This window comes from Indicator indicator, chromosome 10 (genome assembly GCF_027791375.1).
Source record: "Indicator indicator isolate 239-I01 chromosome 10, UM_Iind_1.1, whole genome shotgun sequence".
NCBI lineage: Eukaryota > Metazoa > Chordata > Aves > Piciformes > Indicatoridae > Indicator > Indicator indicator.
In genome coordinates this window covers 34,709,967-34,728,415 of record NC_072019.1, presented here as the reverse complement: position 1 = coordinate 34,728,415, position 18,449 = coordinate 34,709,967, and the positions used below count along the sequence as shown (strand labels likewise).

At 48.2% G+C, this 18,449-nt stretch overlaps 1 protein-coding gene across 1 annotated transcript in view; it reads left to right on the top strand.

Moving 5' to 3' along the window:
- RAB3B (RAB3B, member RAS oncogene family) overlaps window positions 1–15,858 on the top strand; it is a 70,143-nt gene extending 54,285 nt beyond the window's left edge. Inside the window, exons 2-4 of the mRNA XM_054384524.1 lie at window positions 2,848–2,966; window positions 11,898–12,022; window positions 15,671–15,858. Coding sequence (XP_054240499.1) covers window positions 2,848–2,966; window positions 11,898–12,022; window positions 15,671–15,858 — 432 coding nt within the window. The remainder of the gene's footprint in view (window positions 1–2,847; window positions 2,967–11,897; window positions 12,023–15,670) is intronic.
- Window positions 15,859–18,449: the final 2,591 nt, after the last annotated feature.

The following is an 18,449-nucleotide window of genomic DNA, read 5'->3' as shown; positions in this document are numbered from 1 at the left end:
GTGCAATAGGCAGAACCTTTTAAGAAAGCTGCAGGGATCTTATTTACCAGATGTGTTCTCTCACAGAGAGCCTCTGTGAGATTCTGGTGCAGAACAACAGGTGATCATTGATGTTTTCCCCTCTCACAGACTGGCTAGCATGTGTTCTGGAAGGGCCAACACTGGCTCATGCAAGCAACAGTAACAAGGCTGCATGCATGGGAATGATGGAGAGGAGGATTTTAAAGCTGAGCAGTTTTCCACCCACTTCACCTTATGTTTTTTTTTTTTTTTTTTTTTTCTGGGGTTGTGGTGATGTGCTGTTTCTGATCAGAAACTGGGTCTGTACTCCTGAAAGAGTGCTCTACATGGATTTATTTCACTCTTGCAACTAGCTGTAGGATTGAGAAGTACTTTTTTTTCTTTTTCCCTCTGGAGAAGAGAAACTTTATAATCACATTATAAACCAGTAGCAGTAAATGTTCCCTTAAGTGTGGGGTTTGGAGGACTATAGGACCATTCGTTTCAGAACTGCTAACTCCTAAGAGTAAATGGCAGTCAACACCTTATGCTGGACCTGTGCTTTAAAAGATAAGGTCTTCTGCCTCCCTGCAGCTGTTTCAGAGTTGCCATTTGCCAAAAGCTGGATGAAATGTGCTTGTTCAAATGACAGGGAGCTCCCCAATTAAAGATACACCAAGCATATGACTTCTCTCCTGGGTTCAGACGACAGTCCAGGGGGAATGGATTGGCTGCAGAGCTGCTGATCTAATGTAGAAGTATTCCTCAGTGTAAGAGCAGACATCCAAAAGGGGAAGCATAAATGTTGTTGGAAGCTGACTTGTTTTCTAGCTGTCACAAGTCTTTCAAAATTCTTTTCTTGCATATGCCAGAGTTTCACCTTTGTGCTGCCAGGCTGAACACAGAAATGACAGCTCTGGGTCAGAGGTATTCTACAGCACTCTGTGGGTAAAAAAAATAATTAGGCTGAACCAACAGAAAAAGAAATAGTAAATCTCAAATGAGTGTGTGCACCTCAGGCATGGTGACTGGGATATTCTGCAGTAAATTCAGTTTGTGGAATAATTGTCCTTGCATCAAATGGTTAATTGTTGTCTTTAAGCTGAGGGTAAGAATGGAGTCACCTGCAGCCTCTATTTCAAAGTCATTTTCCTGACTGTGACACAAAATTGCAATGTGTAATGTCTTTTGCCTGGTAGCCCTGCACTGCTTTCTGTTGCCTCTGCTTTGAAGTGCCAGCTTTCAGTGAACTCTGCTGACATTTCATTATTGCACTGAGACTGAGGCAGAGAGGAGGAATTAAAGGGTTGACATCTTTGGTATTTTTTTAATAGTACATGTGTCAAACTGCATTGAACAAGTCACAGTTGATGCAAAAGCCCAATCAATGCTAAAATGTAAGTAGAGTTTGTTTCAGTTGGAACAAATGAGAATTTTAAAATGGATTACAACAAAAACGGTTGCCTTAGTTTAGATATAAGACCTCATTCCAGAAGTCATCTCTAGGCACTTGGAAGAGAAGAAGGTCAGCATGGATTTACCAAGGGGAAATCATGCTTGACTGATCTGATAGCATTCTGTGATGTCCTAACTGAATGGGTAGATGCAGGGAGAGCAGTGGATGTAGTCTACCTTGACCTTAGCAAGGCTTTTGACACTGTCTCCCATACCATCCTTGTGAGCAAGCTCAGGAAGTGTGGGATGGAAGAACAGACAGTGAGAGGGATTAGGAACTGGTTACAAAATAGAGTCCAGAGAGTGGTGGTCAATGGTGCCAAGTCCAGCTGGAGTGCTGTGACCAGTGGAGTCCCCCAGGGATCAGTGCTGGGTCTGGTCCTGTTCAGCATCTTTATCAATGACATTGATGATGGGACAGACAGACAGACAGAGTCTGCTCAGCAAGTTTGCTGATGATACCAAACAGGGAGGCTTGGCTGAGACACCTGAAGGCTGTGAGGCCATTCAGAGACTTGGACAGACTGAGAGCTGGGCACAGAGGAACCAAATGAGGTTCAACAAGGAGAAGTGCAGAGTCCTGCACCTGGGCAGGAAGAATAAACTGCAGCAGGACAGGCTGGGAGGTGATCTGCTGGAGAGCAGCCCTGTGGAGAAGGACCTGGGAGTGCTGGTGGACAACAAGTTCTGCATGGGACAGCAATGTGCCCTGGTGGCCAAGAAGGCCAATAGGAGCCTGGGCTGCATTCAGAGGAGTGTGTGCAGCAGATCCAGGGAGGTTCTCCTCCCCCTCTACTCTGCCCTGGTGAGGCCCCACCTGGAATACTGCATCCAGTTCTGGGCTCCCCAGTTCAAGAGGGACAGGGATCTGCTGGAGAGAGTCCAAGGGAGGACTACAAGGATGATGAAGGGACTGGAGCACTGCCTGATGAGAAGAGGCTGAACCCTGGGGCTGTTTAGTCTGGAGAAGACTGAGAGGGGATCTGATCAATGTCTGTAAATATTGAGGGCTGGGGGTCAAGAGGGAAGGGACAGCCTCTGCTCACTTGTGCCCTGTGATAGCACACAGGGCAATGGATGTAAACTCCAGCACAGGAGGTTCCACCTCAACATGAGGAGGAACTTCTTCACTGTGATGGTCACAGAGCACTGGAACAGACTCCCCAGAGAGGTTGTGGAGTCTCCTTCTCTGGAGACTTTCCATCCCTGTCTGGATGTGTTCCTGTGCAACCTGTGCTATATTCTATGGTCCTGCTCTGGCAGGGGGGGTTGGACTCGATGATCTCTTTGGGTCCCTTCCAACCCCTAACATCCTGTGAGCCTGTCACCTGCTTACAGCTCCTGCTTCTGAGAACTGAAGTCTTCCAACACAGGCATTCCTCTCTGTTGCAGGATACAGCTGGGCAGGAGAGGTACAGGACCATCACTACAGCCTACTACCGAGGAGCGATGGGCTTCGTCCTGATGTACGACATCACCAGTGAAGACTCCTTCAATGCAGTCCAGGACTGGTAGGAAATATTCTTATTGCTGCCTTTGGCTCGGGGGGGCTTTGCCAGTTGTCTCCTCACAGTTGGCTGTGGAGAACCCTGTGGAACCCTAATAGCAGCCTTCCAGTACCTGAAGAGGGCCTACCAGAAGGATGGAGAGAGACCGTTTGCAAAGGCCTGCAGGGACAGGACGAGGGGCAGAGGCTTCAAGCTGGAGAAGAGCAGATTTAGATTGGATGTTAGGAACAAATTTTTCACTATGAGGGTGGTGGAACACTGGAACAGGTTGCCCAGGGAGGTGGTTGAGGCTCCTTCCCTGGAGATATTAAAGGTGAGGCTGGAGGAGGCCTTGGGCAGCCTGATCTAGTTGGGGATGTCCCTGCTGACTGTGGGGAGGTCAGACTGGATGAGCTTTGGAGGTCCCTTTCCAGCCTGGACCATTCTATGATTCTGGAGATACTCTATGATCATTGGACACCCTACTCTCCACAGCGCTTTGCATTGTCAGACTCCATCCTCTTCATCTAAACTCTGGGAGAAATAATTTGGTTTTTAAACTCTCCTTTACAGCTTCACTTTAATGAAAAATTTCCTATTCAGCTATAGTAGCCTACCAAAGAGCAGTTGTTGCTTTTAAAATGTCTAATTCTTATAAAGAAATAAATCCTTTAAGGTGGTATTTGGGGTTATGAGGTCTCTGCCTATGCTGCTAAAACAATCCAATTTAACAATAGTGGTTTGAGTCAAATTTCATTTAAAATCTAATGAGGCTAAATCTTTCCAAACTGCCCTAAAAAGCTTGGGGGTTATTTTTAAATTATTATTTTATTATTTTTTGGGGGTGGTTTTGTGATTTTTTTGTTGTTGTTTTGGAACCTTCAAGTGTAGAGACATGGAAGAACAGTATTCAACCTCCCTAAATTGAGATAATTTAAAAATCCAACTTTACCTATTTATTACTTAGGGTGGAGTGGTGGGATGAGGATGAAGGAGTTCCCCTTTCCCATCTGGAGGTTCCCCTTGCAGTTCATGCCATGGGAAGAAATGTCCCATCTCACCCCACACTGTGGTCTGCTTTTGGAAGTGGAGCTGTGGCCCAGGCCTTCTTCCTGCTCTTCTGCCTTCCAGACAAGTGTACAGAGTGGGAAGTGCAGTGGCCCTCCCAGAATCATAAAATCATAGAATTGTTATGGTTGGAAGGAACCTCAAGGATCATCCAGTTCCAACCCCCCTGCCATTGCGCAGGGACACCTCACATAGATCAGGTTGCTCAGAGCCACATCCAGCCTGGCTGCAAAAACCTCCAGGGATGAGGCTTCCACCACCTCCCTGGGCAACCTGTGCCAGTGTCTCACCACCCTCATGGGGAAGAACTTTTTTCTAACATCCAATCTGAATTTACCTATTTCTGGGTTTGCTCCATCCCCCCCAGTCCTGTCCCTCCCTGACACCCTCAAAAGTCCCTCCCCAGATTTCTTGTAGCCCCCTTCAGATACTGGAAGGCCACAATAAGGTCTTCTTGGAGCCTCATCCCTGGAGGTTTTTAAGGGCAGGCTGGATGTGGCTGTGAGCAACCTGCTGTAGTGTGAGGTGTCCCTGCCTGTGGCAGGGGGGTTGGAACTAGATGATCCTTGAGGTCCCTTCCAACTCTAACAATTCTAAGATTCTATAATATGACCAATTCATCTGTCTACTGGCTCCTCTCCAGTCAGTTTTACTTAGCAGCCTTAACCAAGAAACACCAAATCTATGAGATGCCACTGGCAGCAGCTACTATTTTAAAGTTTCAACAGGTGAAGTTCAGCCTGAAGCTCTGTATTTGAGATGTTCTAGCATCAGAGGCAATGGTGCAAGGGTGCAAGAATTGGGAAAGGTCAAGTTTGTGTATCTGTGGGAGTTGGACTAGATGACCTTTAAAGGTCCCTTCCAACCCCAGAACATTCTGTGACTTCACGTCTCCCTGTGCTACAGGGGCTTCATGAGCATCTCCGCTAAGAGCATCTTGTCAGCCAAAGGACAGAGGTGACTCATCACTGTTGGTCTTTACTCTGTGTGCCAGGAGTTTCCAGCCGTCGGTGCTAAGGTGCCAGGCCGGGGCCGTGCAGCGCGGCAGGTGCAGCCGGCCCGCGAGGAGGCTTGGCCGCGGTACGGGCGATGGCGCTGCGGCTGAGCAGCATCGCTGCGCCCGCAGATCCCTCTAGTGGCGGCACCGCGAACAGGCGGCTGCAGGACTGCTTCCTAACCTTCCAAGGGGAAGGACACGGAAACGGAAGCTTGTCCGGTGCTGCCGTGGCAGCCTCTGCCATGTGCCAGCACAGCAAGTAGGTAGGAGACAGAAGAATAGTGAAGAGGTGATTGGGCACAGTCAGCATGGCTTCACCAAGGGCAAATCCTATCTGACAAACCTGGTGGCCTTCTATTAATAGGTCACAACATTAATAGATGAGGGGAGAGCAACTGATGTCATTGACCTGGACCTGAGCAAAGCTTTCAACACTGTTCTGCACCACATCCTGGTCTCCAAACTGGTGACACATGGGTTTGATGGGTGGACCACGAGATGGACGAAGAACTGGCTTGATGGCCACACCCAAAGAGTGGCTGTCAATGGCTCCATGTCCCAGTGGAGCCCAGTGACAAGCGGAGTCCCTCAGGGCTCAGTCCTGGGACCAGTCTGGTTCAACATCTTTGTCAGTGACATGGACAGTGGCATTGAGGCACTCTCAGCAAGTTTGCTGATGGCACCAAGCTGTGTGGTGCAGCTGACACACTGGAGGGAAGAGATCCATCCAGAGGGACCTAGACAGGCTGGAGAGATGAGCCCAAGCCAACCTCATGAAGTTCAAGAAGACCAAGTGCAAGGTCCTGCATCTGGGTCGAGGCAATCCCAAGCACAAATCCAGGCTGGGCAGGGACTGGCTTGAGAGCAGCCCTGAGGGGAGAGACTTGGGGGTGCTGGGGGATGAGAAACTCAACAGGAGCCAGCAGTGAGCACTTGCAGCCCAGAAAGCCAACCAGAGCCTGGGCTGCAGCAAGAGAAGTGTGGCCAGCAGGTCAAGGGAGGTGATTCTCCTCCTCTACTCAGCTCTGGTGAGACCACACCTGGAGTACTGCATCCGGTTCTGGAGCCCCTATTACAAGAGGGATATGGACATGCTGGAAGGTGTCCAGAGAAGGGCCATGAAGATGATCAGAGGGCTGGAGCTCCTCTCCACTGACTGAGAGACTGAGAGAGTTGGGGCTGTTCAGTCTGGAGAAGAGAAGGCTCCGAGGTGACCTTCTTGTGGCCTTCCAGTATCTGAAGGGGGCTACAAGAAAGCTGGGGAGGGACTTTTTAGGGTAACAGGTAGTGACAGGACTGGGGGGAATGGAATAAAGCTGGAAATGGGGATATTCAGATTGGACGTGAGGAAGAAGTTCTTCACCATGAGAGTGGTGAGAGCCTGGAATGGGTTGTCCAGGGAGGTGGTTGAGGCCCCATCCCTGGAAGTGGTTAAGGCCAGGCTGGATGAGGCTCTGGCTAGCCTGATCTAGTGTGAGATGTCCCTGGCCATGGCAGGGAGGTTGGAACTGGATTATCCTTGTGGTCCCTTCCAACCCTGAATGATTCTTTGATTCTTCCTTGGGTGGTCTTTTTATTGCACCCTTCTTATCACAGAATGTCAGGGGCTGGAAGGGACTTCGAAAGCTCATCCAGTCCAACCCCCCTGCCAGAGCAGGAACACATCCAGGTGGGTTTTGAGTATCTCCAGAGAGAGAGACTCCACAACCCCCCTGAGCAGCCTGTTCCAATGTTCTGTCACCCTCAGAGTGGAAATTTTTTTTTTCACATGGAACTTCCTCTGCCTCAGCTTCCACCACTGCCCCTTGTGCTGCCATTGGGCATCACCCAGCAGAGCCTGGCTCCAGCCTCTTGGCACTCCCCCTGCACATCTTTATCAACAGCAATGAGGTCACCTCTCAGGCTCCTTCTCTCCAAGCTAAAGAGTCCTCAGCTCCCTCAGGCTCTCCTCATAAGGAAGATGTTCCACTCCCCTAATCATCTTTGTGGCTCTGTGCTGGACTCTTTCATGTAGTTCTTAAACTGAGGGGCCCAGAACTGGACACAATATTCGAGATGCAGCCTCACCAGGGCAGAGTAGAGGGGAAGGAGAACCTCTCTCCACCTACTAACCACAGCCCTTCTAATACACCCCAGAATGTATGGATGTCCTAAAAAAGGATTCTGGTTTGTGTCCCTCCAGAAATACTTCTCCTGGCCATAGCTGCATGTCAGGTATTCAGACAAGCCTTCAAGGTAGCATAAGAATGTTAGGTACAGTCTTTCCTTCCTTCATGTGAATCACCCTGATTAATGGCAATCATCTTAAAGCAGCTGAGAAAGAGTAAGATACAATGGAATGGATTTGGGAGTATCTAGGACATATTCTCTTGTTCCTACACTGGGAAAGGTAGAGAAGATTGTATGAGATGCCTTAAGAGAGTAAGCCTGAGTAATTTTTCCTTGCTGCAGTGTGGCAAGAGTGCATTCAGGTTATTTTAGAAGAAAAAGCATAAGCGGGTAAAAGCAAAGTTGGATTTTACCTGATATTTGAAAAAAATTGATTCTTTTGTTTGAAGAAGAAGCTGTTTTTTCTGCAGGGTGACTGAAAGGGTTAAATGAGCTTTCACAGCTTTCAGCTCAGTTTCTAGGTTATTTTTTTTTTTTTGGCAGGCTCCTTTGACAGTTAATATTTGACATTGGCTTGGGAGTTCTGCATGTGGATAAATCAGTGATTTGTACCTCCTCGGACACAAACCTGAAACTAGAATCTGCTCAGCATTTGATAACTGTAAAGTAAAAACAAAATCAGATGGAAACTCCACTTTGGTCTACCTAGATAATTTCATAGAAGGGAGGAAGAAATTGGTTGAATTTAACATAGATTTAAGAGACAGCTGAGTTCACAAATCATCAGCTTCCTTTATCTTTCAGACTGGTCTCCAAATGAGGCTGCTGATACATCCTTGTAATGGTGAACCTGAGACTATTTTTCTTCCGAGTGAGAGGCATCACCCCATCCTTATTGTTAATTTGGGGAGCTGAGCTCAAATAAAGCACAGCATTGTTATTGTGGCTCAGAGGTCTGCTTTTCCTGCTATGTGTGTTGGACTGCTGAGAGCTGTTGAAACACCTCGATTGCTGCACAAGCCTGCTTATTTATTTAATTAACTGCCTTTCCAGAAGCTTCTGAAAATTCAGTGCCTATTTTTCTTCTTCCTGTGAGGCTCAGGGCTTCTTTTAGCCATTCTTCTTTATAAGGTTGGTGGCTTGTTTTTTTTGTTTTTTTTTTTTTTTTATTCCTGATAAAGATAAGTGTCAGTGATCTGTGAGAGAGAATTTTCTCTAGCTTGTAGAGAATTATAGAATTGTCAGGGTTGGAAGAGACCTCAAGGATCATCCAGTTCCAACCCCCCTGCCACAGGCAGGGACACCTCACATTAGATCAGGTTGCTCACAGCCTCATCCAGCCTGGCTGCAAAACCCTCCAGGGATGAGGCTTCCACCACCTCCCTGGGCAACCTGTGCCAGTGTCTCACCACCCTCATGGGGAAGAATTTCTTCCTAACATCCAATCTGAATCTACCCATTTCAAGTTTTTTTCCATTCTCCCCAGTCCTGTCACTACCTGACATCCTAAAAATTCCCTCCCCAGCTTTCTTGTAGCCCCCTTCAGATACTGGAAGGCCACAAGAAGGTCTCCTTGGAGCCTTCTCTTCTCCAGACTGAACAGCCCCAACTCTCTCAGTCTGTCTCCATAGGAGAGGAGCTCCAGCCCTCTGATCATCCTGGTGGCCCTTCTCTGGACATGTTCCAGCATGTCCAGATCCTTCTTGAGAAGGGTGAGTTTCTGTGGGGAGATCCTTCATTATGCTCATTTCATCTTTTTTCATTTTCTAAGTAGTTCTGTTAAAATAGCTAAGATTTGGCAGTGTGTCCCCATATGACCTCAAAGGGTCTGAAATGGATCCTGAGAGAGGCCTGGGAGTCAGATGAAAAGCCTGGTTAAAGGGTGTTTGAAACTGCACCTGGAAACCCTTACGGAAGGAGACTGGGGAGATTTAGTCTTCCTGGGTTTTGGTCTATTTCTGGGGTCATTCCTTGCTGTGATGACCTTGAGAAACCCAGAGGACCACATAAACTCCTCACAGACTCTGTGAGCTCTCACAGGGCTTGCCTTGTGTGGAGGCACTCAGAAGGGAGCAAGTGGAGGAGCCAAAGCTGGGACTGGAGGAGTGCTTCTCTAGGAGGACACTGAGATGAGTCAGAAGGTTCACTGCCTGCACAAAGCCCATGGTTACCTGTGTGTATTGCAGTGTGGCTGGGGGCTCATGCAGTGGGCTTCATTGAGGTGTCTGTTTTCCAGAGCAATCCAAACAGACTGCTGCTGGAAGGCCAGTGGCACAGTGAAGTGACCCCTTTGTCACAGAGAGCTGTGGAGTGATGTGACTGGCTGCTTTCCTTGGAAAAGGCAAGCAGGCTACTGCCACTAAGAATTACCTTCAGTAGATCAGAGCTGGAGGCTGCTCTTCATTCAAAATAAAAGGAACCAAGTGCTTTTTAAGGGAGCTCAAGCAAATGAAACAGAAGTGAAAATCTGAGGGCTATCTTGGCTCTCCTGGGAAATGGCAGATTTGTCTGAAACCTCAGTGTCCTGTGTGGAGGGGTGGTGAATAGGGACAGAGTGTGGGAGGATGAGTGTGGGAGGAGGAGGAATGGAGGAGGTAGGGAATGTTGCTTCTGACAGAGCAGCCTAATTACCTTTGGGAAGGGAGTCTTAGGAGATAGAGCTAGCCTGGTGAAGATAAAATAGGTTGGACCAGTCTGAAAAAAAAGGATGAAAATGAATGCTGCCAAGTTAATACTGTTCTGCTGCTGGCTCTGGGACACCTCACCAAGGATGGTGGGAAAGTACTGGCCCCTCAGCATAAAGAGGAGAAAAACAATACCTCTGGTTTTGTCAAAGAAAAAATACAAAGAGGCTAAATGTAAAGTCAGGCTCCTGAGATCCACAGCTAGCTCCATTCCAGTTCCATCCAGCACATGAGCCACAGAAGGCTTTAGAGGCTGTGAGTTCATCCCAGTTCTCTTGCTTAAGCCTCCCTGCACTTGATGCCTCTGTCACTGAAGTTAGCATTGGTCTGATGCTCGCTGTCTGTCATTGCAGCTGCTGCTTCCTGCTTTAGGTATCACTTAGTCTGGCTGGGTTCAAGTATTAGCTCACAGAGCCTTACCTTGATCCCACATCTTCCTGATCTGGTAAATGTCTCTTTCTCTTCAGCAACTCTTTCCATGTTTCTATGCAGTTTTCAGTCTCCATGAACCCCCTTTCCTGTTCCAGGAAAAAAGACTTGATGCTTCCATCTGTTTGACTCTCAAAACACAAGTTAGTTGTTTGTTGTTTTTTTTTTAATGGTGTTACGAAACCAGCAGAGCAAATGTGCTGCAGCAAATGAGCATCTCTTTTGTTTGCTCTGAATTATTGTTGTTCTGTGGTTTACAAGAAGTTGTAAACCTAGCATGAGGTGTGTGTCTCTTGTATGGCTTTCTCCTTAAGGAGTGTGATTGGTTGTGGTTCCTCTGGCAGATGGCAGCTGAAGGAGAATAAGCCTGAGAGGAAAGCTTTTCTGTCCTGAGACTTCAAAAATGATTCAGCTTTTTGTCCAGGTCTCACCATCTTTAAAACACTTGCATAGCCTTAACAAAAGGCTTTTTTTTTTTTTCTTGGGCCACTCAACTCAAGAAAGATGTTGAGATGCTGGAGCATGTCCAGAGAAGGGCAACAAGGCTGGGGAGGCGTCTGGAGCACAGCCCTGTGAGGAGAGGCTGAGGGAGCTGGGGGTGTTTAGCCTGGAGAAGAGGAGGCTCAGGGGAGACCTTACTGGTCTCTACAACTCCCTGAAGGGAGGTTGTAGCCAGGTGGGGGTTGGTCTCTTCTCCCAGGCAACCAGCAACGGAACAAGAGGACACAGTCTCAAGCTGTGCAGGGGAAAGTTTAGGCTTGATCTTAGAAAGAAGTTCTTCCCAGAAAGAGAGATTGGCCTTGGGAGGGGCTGCCCAGGAAGGTGGTGTGGTTGATGTCCCTGGAGGTGTTTAAGAAAAGCCTGGCTGAGGCACTTAGTGCCATGGTTTGGTTGGTTAGGTTTGGTTGGTTAGATGGTGTTGGGTGATAGGTTGGGCTTGATGACCTCAAAGGTCTTTTCCAACCTGGTTAATTCTGTGATTCTGTAAAAACACTTCATTGTCACACGGAGTTAAGGTGTAGTAAAGTAGACTGGTGCTATAAATCACAGTCTGCAGCCTTGCTTTGTGTGTCAGCTTGGTCAGAGACCGAGGAGGGACTGAGGGAGCTGAGGGCTTTTTAGCTTGGAGAAGAGGAGCCTGAGAGGGGACCTCATTGCTGTTGATAAAGATGTGCAGGGTGAGTGCCAAGAGGCTGGAGCCAGGCTCTGCTGGGTGATGCCCAATGGCAGCACAAGGGGCAATGGTGGAAGTTGAGGCAGAGGAAGTTCCATGGAAACAGGAGGAAGAATTATTTCCCTGTGAGGGTAACAGAACACTGGAAGAGGCTGCCCAGGGGGGTTGTGGATTCTCCCTCTCTGGAGATACTCAAAACTTGCCTGGATGAGTTCCTGTGTGACCTGCTCTAGGTGCTGCTGCTCTGGCAGGGGTTTGGACTGGCTGAACTTTCAAGGTCCCTTCCAGCCCCTAACATTCTGTGATAAGAAGGATGCAGTAAAAAGACCACCCAAGGAAGAAATCACAGGGCATTCTGTGATTCTGTGATTTGTCTGTCAGCCAGCCAGACACCCTGGAGATGCTGATGCTGTTATTCGTGGTGTTTGTTTTCACACCTGATACATGATTGTGTTGTGCCATGGCTGATGGAAACTTTTTCTGACCTGCTGTAGGGCCACACAAATCAAGACTTACTCCTGGGACAACGCACAAGTGATCCTGGTTGGAAACAAATGTGACATGGAAGATGAAAGAATTGTTCCTGTGGAGAAGGGGAAACTTCTGGCAGATCAGTTAGGTACATGCCAAAGCTTTTCTTTCTACTCCTTCTGTTCTGCTTCTTTATACTGTGTTCCTTTTAATTTGTACCACAAAAAGTCCCGCTAGCAGTAATACCTAAATCTTGTAAGAAGCATAACTTATTTTAGGTCAATATTTTACTTGCTTAGTGCTTATGGTCTGCAAAAGCAGTCTGGGTCTGTGTTTAACTTGATTAGTGCTGAATGCTACCTTATGGTCTGCAAAACCAGTTACAGGCTCCTTTTTCACACATTAGAATTCAATTTGCTTTTGAAAATATGAATATCAATAAACTCAGTTTCTGGCTTACAAACCTGTTGTGGATACATGTGCCCTCAGATGCTGCAAAAGGAATGACCCTGTCAGTAGTTGAAAATGTGTCCAGAACCATGCAATGGTAAAAAGTGAGTTTTACTGGACCTCCATTCCTGTTTGGACTTCTAATGTTTTGGGGTTTTCCCTCCCTTCAAAATTCATCAGTTTGTTTAAATACAAACTTGGCATCTAGAATCTGAATCCTTTCTGTATGGGACCTTCAAACACACAGTTTCCATAGCAACTGCCTCCTTCAGTAGGGAGCTGTTCTGCTGAAGAATTCCCAGTTGTGCACCAGGCCTGTCCTGTATGTGCCCAGCTCACTCTGGAGAAACATGCCCCAGCACAAAGCAGAACAAAAGCCACCTGTGCCTGTGGAAAGTGCTGTCTCACTCTTCCTCTTCTGTAGCCTCCCAAAACACTACCTGCTCATTTAAACAAGGGAAAAATTCATAGCTAGTTTTTATCACTCAGCTCCAGATCTTTCCTATAATAGAGGCTCCAGAACTGGACACAGAGCTCCAGGTGTGGTCTCACCAGAGTGGAGCAGAGGGGGAGAATCCCCTCCCTGGCCCTGCTGGCCACACTTCTCTTGCTGCAGCCCAGGCTCTGCTTGGCTCTCTGGGCTGCAAGTGCTCACTGCTGGCTCCTGTTGAGCTTCTCATCCCCCAGCACCCCCAAGGCCTTTTCTTCAGGGCTGCTCTCAAGCCAGTTCCTGCCCAGCCTTTATGGATTGCCCCAACCCCAATGCAGACCTTGCACTTGGTCTTGTTGAACCTCACGAGGTTGGCTTGGGCTCACCTCTCCAGGCTGTCAGAGTCCCTCTGGGTGGCATCCCTTCCCTCCAGCATGTCTGAAATGACTTTGTGTGTGAGGTGGTTGGCATCGCTTTCATTGACTATTGACTGCCCAAAGTGCTAGCTTTCAACATACTGATCACAGGAAGGTTGTCTTCAGCATGTTTGTCCAAGTTGGTATAGTGACATTATCACTACTGAAATAATTTTCTGATCAGATCAAGGAATTGTTATTGGGCTGATCATGAACTAAATCAAACCAGATTCAGCCACAGCAGAAGCTGAGCCAGTGTTGGACTGAGAAATACCACCATTTCACAGAATTCCTTGTGCATTCTACATGCATTCCTAGTCACCAGCAAAGAGCAAGTGGGGCAGGCAGGACTTTTGCCTGATGCAGGACAGCCATCCTTACTTAGTACTGCAGTGAATGTCTCCAGTACCACTTCACCTGCTGCCCCATGATTTTTAGAGTGCTGGGTTGGGCTGGCTATCTGCTTGTCCTCTCACACAACACCCTTGGTGACTCAGCCACCAGGAGTGACAGACAGACACATCAGGTAAGATGACTTCTCTTCCTTTGTGGCAGAATCAAAGCAAACTGATGCAATGCAGAATGCACCCCTCTCCCCTCAAAACACAAAAAAGAAAACACAACAGAATGAAGCTTACTGCAAAATGAACTCTCTGTGGTGCTGGAGCTCTTGCTGTTGGCAGTATAATAAGCTGGCAGAACAGAAGCAACAGCCATTGTAAGTGATGGTTGGCCTTGGAGGTCTCTGGGGTTAGAAAGATAAAATAATGCTTCACACTTGAGTGCATTCCTGCTGGCTGAGGCAGGGTTCAGGCTCACCTGTCAGCAGGTTGGTTCTCCTGTAGCACGGGGTGTCACTGGAGGCAGCAGGAAGAGCTGTCTCTCCCATCCTCACCTTGACACAGCTCCAGCCTTGATGGTTCTGGCTTTTTATAATCAGAGAGTCGGTGTTGGAGAGTATCTACTCGTCACTGCAGCCAGGAGCTGGTGAGTGGACACTAGTAGGAGGCACTCAACATAATTTGTTATTCAGCAGTGCTGAACAGCCCTTGTGAGGGTGCTCTGGTCATGACATGAGCTGGACAAGTATTCATTAGCCTGAAGAGCTTTCTGTCTAAGCAGATAAGGAACAGGAAAAACAGGGCCAAAATGGTGGAGTGTTTTGCTCATGTGGGCAGAAGTTAGCAGAAGAAATACAACCACATTCATGTTCCTCTTTCTGGTCTCTCCTGCTGCCACGCTGCTGTAGTGGTTCAGAGTAAGCCTGGAGCTGTCATGCAGGTGTGCACAGAGCCCATCTGAACGTTACCACTTAGTGATACTGGGAGAACTTGACTCCCTTGTCCTGGGCTTGTCCAGCTCTGGACCCTTTGCAGATGTGTTTACCAGGGCTATAGTAGAGAGCCATTTTTGCATTTGACTCTCACTGATGCTTGATAGGTTTTTAGAAGTATTTCTGCCTCAGTATTCTGAGACTGTGGGAATCAGCAGAGCTGATTGTCTAAGGTATTGTTCTCTTCAGGTGACTTCTGACAATCATGGTCCTGTACTAAACACTGGTTAGGCCACACCTTGAGTCCTGTGTCCAGTTCTGGGCCCCTCAACTCAAGAAAGATGTTGAGATGCTGGAACGTGACCAGAGAAGGGCAACAAGGCTGGGGAGGGGTCTACAGCACAAACCCTGTGAGGAGAGGCTGAGGGAGCTGGGGATGTTTAGCCTGGAGAAGAGGAGGCTTGGGGGAGACCTCATTGCTGTCTACAACTGCCTGAAGGGAGGTCATAGCCAGGTGGGGGTTGGTCTCTTCTGCCAGGCAACAGTGACAGAAGGAGAGGACACAGTCTCAAGCTGTGCCAGGGGAGGTTTAAGCTGATGTTAGGGAGAAATTCTTCCCAGAAAGAGAAATTGCCCATTGGAATGGGCTGCCTGGGGAGGTGGTGGAGTCAATGTCTCTGGAAGTGTTTAAAACAAGCCTGGCTGAGGCACTCAGTGCCATGGTTTAGTTGATGAGATGGTGTTGGGTGATAGGTTGGGCTTGATGACCTCAAAGGTCTTTTCCAACCTGGTTAATTCTGTGATTCTGTAAAAAAACTTCATTGTCACGCAGAGTTAAGGTGTAGTAAAGTAGACTGGTGCTATAAATCACAGTCTGCAGCCTTGCTTTGTGTGTCAGCTTGGTCAGAGACCAAGGAGAGGAGGGACTGAGGGAGCTGAGGGCTCTTTAGCTTGGAGAAGAGGAGCCTGAGAGGGGACCTCATTGCTGTTGATAAAGATGTGCAGGGTGAGTGCCAAGAGGCTGGAGCCAGGCTCTGCTGGGTGATGCCCAGTGGCAGCAGAAGGAGCAGTGGTGGAAGTTGATAAGATAGAGTTGGGTGATTGGTTGGACTTGATGATCTTGGAGGTCTCTTCCAACCTGGTTGGTTCCGCGGTCAGTATTTAACAAACCATTGCCATCAGCCTCTCTTCATCTCCTTGGGTTCTTTTTCCTCTTTTCCCTCGCAGGTTTTGACTATTTTGAAGCCAGTGCCAAAGAAAACATCAACGTAAGGCAGGTGTTTGAGCGCCTGGTGGACATCATCTGCGAGAAGATGTTGGAGAGCATAGAGTCAGACCCTGGCAGGGGCACCTCTGGCAGGGGCATGCGGCTGACAGACAACCCCCCGCCGGCACCACACAACTGCTCCTGCTAGTGACCCTCTGCCCCGGGAAACCTCCTCCTGCTGTCATCTCTCCATCTGTGGTGGTGCATTATCGTGTAGCCCAAAGGCAGAAGTCTCTGTTGTAGGCAACTGGTATGTTTGTGGAATGTGCTGGAGTCTTGATGTTCTGTATCTCCTCATCCAATAAGTTAAAAAAAAAAAACACCCCAAAAATCTGAATAAATATCATGAGTGCACCTGGTGTTAATGTCACACTGAAGAGGAGTTCTGTGCCTGGGCAGAGAGGAACCTGAGGAGGTTCAGCAAGGATAAGTGCAGAATCCTGCACCTGGGCAGGAAGAGTAAACTGCACCAATGCAGGTTGGGAGGTGATCTGCTGGAGAGCAGCCCTGTGGAGAAGGACCTGGGAGTGCTGGTGGACAACAAGTTCTGCATGGGACAGCAATGTGCCCTGGTGGCCAAGAAGGCCAATGGGGTCCTGGGGTGCATTCAGAGGAGTGTGTGCAGCAGATCCAGGGAGGTTCTCCTCCCCCTCTACTCTGCCCTGGTGAGACCTCACCTGGAATATTGCATCCAGTTCTGGGCTCCCCAGTTCAAGAGGGACAGGGATCTGCTGGAGAGAGTCCAAGGAAGGACTACAAGGATGATTGAGGGACTGGAGCACTGCCTGATGAGGAGAGGCTGAGAGCCCTGGGGCTGTTTAGTCTGGAGAAGGAAGACTGAGAGGGGATTTAATAAATGTTTCTAAATATCTGAGGGCTGGGGTTCATGAGAGAGGGGACAGGCTCTGCTCAGTTGCACCCTGGGATAGGCCAAGGGGCAATGGATGTAAACTCCAGCACAGGAGGTTCCACCTCCACATGAGGAGGAGCTTTTTCACTGTGATGGTCCCAGAGCACTGGAACAGGCTGCCCAGAGAGGTTGTGGATTTCCTTCTCTGGAGACTTCCAGCCCTGTTTGGATGCATTCCTTTGTGACCTGTGCTGGATTCTATGGTCCTGCTCTGGACCCTTCCAACCCCTAATATCCTGTGAAGCTGTGATCTCCTCATCCAATAGTTTAAAAAGACAAACACCCAAAAATCTGAATAAATATTGTGAGTGCATCTGGTGTTAATGTTACACTGAAGAAGACTCACAGAATGTTAGGGGCTGGAAGGGACCTCAAAAACTCATCCAGTCCAACCCCCCTGCCAAACCAGGATCACCTAGAGCAGGTCACACAGGAACACAGCCAGGCAGGTCTTGAATATCTCCAGAGAGGGAGACTCCACAACCCCCCTGGGAAGCCTGTTCCAGAGAAGTTCTTTATCTCCTCATCCAATAATTAAAAAAAAAAAAAAAAAAAAAAAAAAAAAAAAAAACCAAACAAACCCCAAAACCCAAACCCCAAAAATCTGAATAAATATTGTGAGTGCACCTGGTGTTAATGTCACACTGAAGAAGAAGAGTTGTACAGTGTTGCAGATGTTTTTTATTCCACAGAGAATGTTGCATTTTTAATTACAGATTCCTTTACTCTACAAGAAAAGTTGGATTTTGACAAGAACAGCAGAAAACAAAAAACCTATTAGAAGGGAGCAGATCTAAAAGGAAATTGGGGGGGGAGGAGAAATCTCATATAAAACAAGGACTTTTTTTTTTTCTTTTGTACTATTAAAAAAAAAACCACAAACAAATCCTGAGATACTTTGAGAGTTGTTGCTGCCTTCTAGGTACTGGACCTTATTTTTCCTGCACAACGAGGCAGACAGAAGTACATTTGTCTGACAAGCTGAGGTCCTACAGAATGCCAGGAGGAAGGGGTGGTGGATTTTGTGTCAAGCCTCTAAACAGAGGGAGAGCACATGGAAGAATCAAAGCTGCCAGGTAGGGGAGGAGGAGACAGAAACCTTGCAGCCACACCTGCATTTCCCTGTGGCAGGTGGAGGAGCAAGAGCTCTTCCAGGGCCTGCCTTTGCCTGCATACTTCTCCAGTCACCAGTCCTAGGGCTGTTGCTGTGTTCCACACCTTGCTATGTGCTGTCCTTTGTTTCTAGAAGCCCGAGAGCCAACCATCTTGCAGCTTTTCCTCTGCAGCTGTAGATTTACCTCTCCAGGTTTGGGGCTGCTCTGATCAGCTGCTTGATGGCAGTTTTGGGCTCCCCAGTTGAAGAGGGACAGGGATCTACTTGAGAGAGTCCAAGGGAGGGCTAAGAGGATGATGAAGGGGCTGGAGCACCGCCTGATGGGGAAAGGCTGTGAGAGCCCTGGGGCATTTAGTCTGGAGAGGAGAAGACTGAGAGGGGATTCAAAAAATGTTTATAAACATCTGAGGGCTGGGGGTCAGGAAGGAAGAGACAGCTTCTGCTCACTTGCACCCTGTGATAGGACAAGGGGCAATGGATGGAAACTACAGCACAGGAGGTTCCACCTCAACATGAGGAGGAATTTCTTCACTGTGAGGGTCCCAGAGCACTGGAACAGGCTGCCCAGAGAAGTTGTGGAGTCTCCTTCTCTGGAGACTTTCAAGACCCATCTGGATGTGTTCCTGTGCAGCCTGTGCTAGATTCTATGGTCCTGCTCTGGCAGGGGGGTTGGACTCAATGATCTCCAGAGGTCCCTTCCAACCCCTAACATCTG